At 35.2% G+C, this 7,755-nt stretch overlaps 1 protein-coding gene across 2 annotated transcripts in view; it reads right to left on the bottom strand.

Moving 5' to 3' along the window:
- Nucleotides 1-5,170: 5,170 nt before the first annotated feature.
- Nucleotides 5,171-7,755, bottom strand: part of LOC149170269 (P-loop containing nucleoside triphosphate hydrolases superfamily protein) — an 82,074-nt gene continuing 79,489 nt past the window's right edge. The window contains exons 9-13 of one of the 2 annotated variants that reach the window (XM_089428973.1): nucleotides 6,627-6,665; nucleotides 6,425-6,529; nucleotides 6,276-6,344; nucleotides 6,016-6,141; nucleotides 5,171-5,904 (exon numbers count right to left, since the gene is read on the bottom strand). In XM_089428973.1, coding sequence (XP_089285099.1) covers nucleotides 5,701-5,904; nucleotides 6,016-6,141; nucleotides 6,276-6,344; nucleotides 6,425-6,529; nucleotides 6,627-6,665 — 543 coding nt within the window. In that variant the 3' untranslated portion in view covers nucleotides 5,171-5,700. Of the gene's footprint in view, nucleotides 5,905-6,015; nucleotides 6,142-6,274; nucleotides 6,345-6,424; nucleotides 6,530-6,626; nucleotides 6,666-7,755 lie in introns of those variants that run through there. The other variant, XR_016259857.1, reaches the window with a different exon arrangement.

Genomic DNA, 7,755 nt, shown 5'->3' with positions numbered 1-7,755 from the left:
CACTGCCAAAAAAATGAAATTGATCTTTTGTTCAAGTTTTTTAATTGTTTAAAAAATGTCTCTTCCCTTTTTCTTTTTTTTTAAAAAATAGAAACTTTAAGAATATAAAAATAAAGAGAGGGTGTGTTTTTAATTTCTTTTTTATTTTCTACTATTTTTTTCTTTTTGGTTTTCTTTTTTAAAATTCAAAATCTATTTTCAAATAGTAATAATAATAATAATTTTTTGTTTCAAATATATATGTTTTCAATTGTAGTAAAAAGCAATCTCAAAGGGAAAATGATGTTATAGTAGCACCATTTTTCATTTGAAGGTCAATTTTAAGTTTTTTTTATTGACAACAGTATAAGTTTCTTAAGGCCACGCTTACAAAAGGTTATAATTTTAACCCAAAAAATGAAATATAGGTATTCGTAGCACCACTCCACTTTTTAAAACAAGAGTAAAAATGACTAAATGCAACATATAACAAAGACAAAAACTAAAGGGTTATGGTCAAGTTGGTATCTACTTTGTTGGGTGAATATATTTAGTTTCCTTTTTTCTTCTTGTTCCCTTTTTGAAAGATACATTAACTTTCAAAACGAGCATGGTCTAGCAACAAGCAACGAAATGATCACAAATATATTAATATGGAAACTAAATTCAAAACCCCCATGTTTTAGAAGAGGCTAGGTGAAAATCCCAAAGTGACTTTGATAGCAAAGCATAACAACATAACAATTAAAATTCTACCAGAAATCTTTCTCAAAAACAAAAGATGGATTATGTTGCACCAGAGCATGTCTTATGGATGCTTAAATAGTTACCGCTTGATTTCCATGTCTCACCATTTACCTTGTCATTTATTATGATGAATCTTATTACTTGTTTTATACTTGGCATGACAATACCCCACCTTAAGTCTCATTGCAAATATTTTTGTAAATTAAAAAATTTCGGGAGTATGTATCACCAACATGCCTATCACATCAACACTAAATTTCAAAATGCTTACAATATACATTGTTAACTTTAAGGTCCATTTACATGTCTCATTGCAACTACTTTTGTATATTATATTTTTTCAGTAGTATGTACCTCCAACATGCCTATCAAATCAACCCTAAATTTCAAAATGCTTACAATATACGTTGTTAACTTTAAGGTTCCATTACACATGTTCTAATCCGGATTTAAACAAGAACACAATAAATTATATATATAACCATGAATACAAAAACGCAGCAAAAAAATAACACTTCATTTCATTCATATCAAACACTGAAATATGCTTACAAACAAAATGGAAATAAGACTAGTTCGAGCGATGGTAGCTTATCTCTAAGGAGATGTGGCGGCTACGGGCCTCTGAATTGAGTTACAATGAGGCTCAATGACTTATTTATTATTGAATAATCAGAGAAAACCATGAACAACCAAAACCCTAACCCGAAGAGATGTAACACCAAGAGTTTATGGGCCCCATTGGGGTTCGTTGGGCAGCTAACTTCCCGGGGTCGTAACTTGGTCATATTATCTCTGTTTGACAGGTATGATACCTCATTGGAAAGATCTCTCTGAGGACTACAGTTTCAGGGGGGGAAGGGCATCCCTGCTGAAGAAGCAACATATTACATTATATACAATTTGTACATCTGAGTCCGTACATCTGTTGTGTCACACTTGACAGCAACCCAGCATGAGACACACATCTGTTACGCTCAGGGAACTCAACATATCCGGCGGAGCAGCGAGACGAAATGGTTACAATGTACTGCGGAGCAGCGCTTCATGCAATGTGAGTCGAACCCGGGGGGGAGGCCATAAGCCGGTCGTCCCAACCACGCAGGCGAAACAACCACGTGCTTCCGAGGACTACAGTTGCTAACGCAATTTCCATCGAAATCACCGGATGCATTTTGCCAAAAAAACATAGCTCAAAACGGCTCCAAAAGTTCAAGACCCGAAAAATTGCCAGAAATAGTAAACTATGCTACAATTATGGAAATTGAGGGATGAAATAAATAAATAAATTTAAAACAAAAAAATAATGGTTAGGGTCCAAGTGGAATAATCAAGTGGCCACAAATATTCTCCTTGATCATGTTCTTTTTTCATTATTATAATGGTAGTATAGACCTCCCACATGATTATGAAATCAAACCTATCTTTACGCATTAGAGTCATGGGTAAAGACACTTTCATTAGTGGTGCCTTGGCCTCGCGTTCACTATAAGTGAATTAAAAATGTCTTTATGATAATGCAACTTAGCAATCAAAATAATATATATGCCACATAATTTCCTTGTTATCCTACATGTTACACTATGAGCATGCCATCAAGAGCACTTCATTGAATTTAATTTGCTTCAAGAACCCAATTATTTTCTCAGGTTGGACCTCAATCCCATATATCACAAAGTTCACATGCACCCTTCAAATTTGGACTTTTTAAATGGCTATTCGTGCCTTATGAACTTCTCAATGGCTTACCCATGTTTAAGTGTCTCATTAATGACATACTTTGCCAATGTATTAACAAATTGTCAATTGTCTAGATGATATCCTTGTATACAACAAAAAATGGGATGAACATCTGTAGCATGTCTGGGCCATTGTTTACTTCCTAACACAAACCAAATAAAGCCAACACTGAAAACCCTAATTTTAGGGTGACCATCCATTTTCTCTTTAGGATCTGCTATAGATTCCATTCCACTGGGCTCCAAATTGAGAATGAGAAGGAAGAACTATTAAAAAATTAACCTACACCTACTAATTTTATAGATTCAAATGTACTTGAGAGGTTCCACAAACCAAAACTCAAACTGCATAAACTCAAATAGTCTCCTAAATTTGCATCTTTTGCTTCTCAAAATGTTGTTAATGTTATTTTCAAGCAAGGAATCCAACCAATTGATAAATATTCACAGTTTTTTTGTTGAATGAGGCATGACAATATTATATGCTTTAATACAACCACTTATACATTGAGGGCACTTTTTATAAATGAAACAATCATTTATATAAATCACCAATCAATAAAGTTTCATACTCCACAATTAAAAGTGCAAGTGCAGCTACAGATGATATGAGCAACATACTTGCAGTCATTTCATCTCATTACGTACGGAAAAAACACTCCCAATAAAGTAGTGGATTTCCTTAGCCACCCATACAATATTCACTTTCTTTGATGCATAGTACTCAATTACAAAGAATAAAAGGTAGCGCATAAACCCTATCCCGATCCCTATGTTGGCCCCATTATAGTTGCCTCAATAATTCACTACAATTAACAAGGCACATCTTATTGAGTACATGCTCAGGTTTATTACACAAAATTAACTAGTTCAAGTGTCATAATCATTTTGGTTCACACAAAAGAATACACCATAATTCTATTTGTCATCCATGCAAAACTTTGATGAATACCAACCTCTACCAATGTTGCCTAAGCCCTGGATCCGTTTCCATGAACTTTATTATTGGCATCTCTACAACACAAAGAAAACATTACATTTTCTTATTCTTAATTGTTTTTTCAAAAATAGTTATTGTCATCCACTACACACTCTTGATGCATGGTAAACCACTAACCTCTTCTAACACATTGGGTGCCCTACAACCTATAGCAATTACCAAAAATCCATACCAATGTTGAAAATATTCTCTTTAACACATTCCAAGTAGCATTACCATTGGATTTCACACAATTTCGCTTCATCTAGGTAAAGTTGTGATTCGAGAACACCACCATCATAAGCTCAAACCCATTTGTTTTAGGCATACATCATTCTATTTTATATGGGACTGCATTTTATTTGAAGCTACTAACACCATCTTCACATCCATGACATGTTACTAATCTCAAACTGTATAGATCCTTGCTCTGAGCAGGTCCATGACATAGTTAATGTTTATAATCTCAACCTATATAGATCCCCGCATTGAGCAAGTCCTATGTTTTGTGCAATAGTTAATGTTCATAATCTCAACCCGTATAGATCCTCGCATTGAGCAAGTCCAGGTGTTGTATTGCCCAGATTTCATTCAAGAAATATAGGCTCCACTCTCAAGGATGTCTTCTTTTACACTAAAACATGTAATAAGCAAACCAAATCATGTTTAGGGCTTAAAGAGCCTCCCCCTTACAAGCCTAACAGATTTATAATTCTAGATTTGGACAATATTTATTACACATTCATTGGAAATTTTGGACAATTGTGTAAGTTTTGTTTTTGTTAATGTGAAAATTAGAGGTAATTTTTCAAAAATTCAAGACCAAGTTGGCTCGGCAGAATATAGTAAATTTTGATTTTTTATAAGAGTTTGAGTTCCATATCAAGGCAGGTATGTAAATGAACAAGAAGGGTGGGACTACTACAAATCGATCCCAAACGCCAAAACTCCAGAGGCCGGAGTTGGTGATAGGACTTGCTTTCATATTGCTTATATCCTCCTACACTACGGGCATATGGGTGATGCCTATAGTAGAGATTTGAACACAGGTGGGACTACTGCAAATCGATTCCAAACACCAAAACTCATTCCGTCTTCAGACGATTGCCTCTTAAATTTTTTGTTGTATTTTTTTCCTTAACAAAAAGTCTCTTTCAAATACATGCCAGTTTTCACTTATACAAGTATGAGCATAAAAGTCAATATGATAAAAGTCAATAGGATAAGAATTGGAAAAACAAAAAATTATGCATCTTGATTAATTAAACAGACTGAAAAGAGCAAGCAAATACTAATGTTGAAATGATTTAAATTGTCAAATGCTCAAATATATGAAAAACAACACATGCTTTGCTTTACAAGTATGCTAACACAGCAGGAAATGAAAAGCCAATGACCATTCAGTAAAGTACCAGACCTAAGAGATACACAACTAGTGAAGTTGAACAATGACCGAGTTGTCTATCATTGTGACTCTTTTTGCGATCATTATGTACGTGGGATAGGAGTTTTGATATTGATTTTCACACAAAAAAACAATATTTAAATTGGCATCAAATGAATAAAGCGATGTGTTTTGTTGAAATGCCCTTTAACATTGTTGTTGTTGGGTTCAGCTTATTTGGATATATCTCTTAATTTCTTGAATAATGCACATACATAACATCGATCTACAAATTTGTTTTAATGCAATGATTCATGTGTCCCAGAAGACTACAACAGCATCTTGGTCCAAATAGCTCAACCATGATGATAACTTCCAACTCAAATGTTTATAGATGTCCAATTACGCTAAGATACAGAACCGTGCAATTATCACACCCAACTATGTGCGGTGATCTTTCTGATTGCTAGATGTAATATTAATAATACATATACCAACACTAATGGAATTTAGCTCAAGTACCAGCAGAAAATCTGTGGTGTGTCATGTCAGACATGTCACCGCACACTGATCTGAAAGACTTTCATGGACATCCGTTGATTTTTATGCTGCCGAAATAGGTCCTATGTGTAAGATATGCTGCACTATAGCCTTGATAACCGTATGCGCTAATTGTTAATGATAACCACTCTCATGGGCTAAAAAATAATTAATGCACTCCACAAATAAAATTACACAACTGTAGTGGAGGATAAAAATTAGCAATTAATAATGACAAAGGCCTGAAGCCTCTTCGAGAACAAAATTTTTTCCATTGTTAAATTTATATACCGAAAACTTCTCTCAGAGCTTTAGAACTGAAGTTACTGTTCTTAATATCGCACAAATTGCCTCTTGTCCCCTTCAGAACGTTTTCCGTAAGGGTTGCTTGAACTAAAATTATGGCCACTCTTCTTACCAGCTACTTTGCCACCTTGTCCAGGTTTCCCTGCATTCTTTCTAAATTTTGCTGCATTGCTATCAATGTTGAGGTTCACCTTAGGAGGACAACTAAATCCAAAAGATGTAGCCACCGCCTATCATAAAGAATAATTCAATGGCCATAAAAATGTCAGCAGCACTTCTCTATGAGAACGTACAAAATTTCAAACTAGGTATCCTGTCGTATAGTTATCACAAAATTTTACCTGAAGATCAAGACGATGTACATTGAAAATATCCTTCATAGAATGAGAATTGTATGCTAATAGGTAAGATCTATAAGCATCACGAGCAGATTGATGAAGATAATAATTCTTTTCAATCACTTTCTCCTGCAGTCATGCAACATAGCCATAATCATTAAGTAAAGAAAGAATATACCCATCATGTCAAAATGGTAAACAACTAAGAGTCTACTCAAAAGGTCACAATGGCATATGCTCTGACAGACATAAAGAAAGCATACCAGTTGTGATTGCACATTAGCAGTCTTCTTTTCATCATATTGATACTCCTGCAATGGCACTTTAGCACCCTGCAAGTGACATAGAGTAAATTAATTGCAAGTTATACTTCATCGAGGCACCAACATAGATCAATGAGAAAGGAGCAAACCTTCAGGTATCGAAGAAACTGTAACTCCTCAGGAATGAGAAATAACAAAGCTTTGCCTCTCCCACCTTCACCTCGGGCAGTTCGACCCACCCTGTGGATGTACTCCTGAAATTTTCCCAGATTTGACATTTAAAAATTCAATTTCTACACATTAGGAAACAGAAATTGAGACAAAAAAATACAAAGAGGTTGGCTGTGATACCCTTGGATCATCAGGAGGATCATACTGGATAATCCAATCCTGCATGAAAAAGTAAAATTCATCAGAAAGAATTTGTAAACAAAATTAGTCCTATAAAATTATAAATACCTACTTCCAATTCAATTGCAAAACAAGTTCAGAGAGTAGAGAAGTTAAGATTCGAGAACCATTCGGTTTTTTTTTTCAAATAATACTAAACTAACCAACAATGCTGATTCTGAGTGTAAATGGAAAAACAAGAACATAGTGTGCCTGACAAAGGATTTTCTTCTCATATTTATACGATTCATCAAGAAAGCCTCCATGGTGCATATCTTATGGACTTAACTTGGTATACACCAGTGTTCCATGGGGATGCATCCCCTAGGGTTGAGGCTGCGCTCCCCCACATTTCCCATGCTGCTGAGATGGGGGGCCACCAGGGGAAACTCAGGGAAACACAGGGGAACATTTTTCTAATTTGGGGGACATGTTTCCCCAAAAGTGGTGCTTGTGAGCATCCTCCCTCAAAAAGGTCGGGCATTCCTCCCTGAATTTTACCTAAAACCAATCATTTATAAGTGTGGAAATCCAATATTCAACCCTAGGGCCCTGCTAATGCCACGTGCTTAAATCTTTTTCATTACTATTACTTGTTTCATGAAGTTTGAGATCAGGTCCAACCTAATTGGATTTCATATGGAGAAAGTCGAATTTGAGATCCCACTCAAAATCCAGCAGACTTAACAGTTGTCAAGATTTCAGAATTGGGCCATCGCAACATTTCCATTGGACTCTATCATGTATGAGGGTATGGAACTAGCACTTAATCAAGAGCACCAAGCCGTCCATGTATACCTCAATATTGGTGCCATTGATTGTTGAACTCCTTTGTCATGATCTTACTAAAAATGTACCCATCACTCAAACAAAATCTCGATTTGACATGTTAAGCTTTTTCTATCTTATTTTAATGCTTAGATGATGATATTGATGATGAATGTTGACACCTAATCATTGTTTGGGTGAACATTTGTAAATAATGTAAATAGTAAATAATGGAGAATAAGAAAATGAAGACACTGGGAGGTGAAACCCAAGAGTTTCTCCCTGCTTGTATATAAGTTTATAACCATGAGCAGTCTTAATG

This window comes from Pinus tabuliformis, chromosome 4_2 (genome assembly GCF_031772625.1).
Source record: "Pinus tabuliformis cultivar Carrire ecotype Pingquan chromosome 4_2, CPIR1, whole genome shotgun sequence".
Taxonomy (NCBI): domain Eukaryota; kingdom Viridiplantae; phylum Streptophyta; class Pinopsida; order Pinales; family Pinaceae; genus Pinus; species Pinus tabuliformis.
Note: the sequence above shows the minus strand (reverse complement) of the source record. Positions and strands in the feature narration are given on the sequence as shown.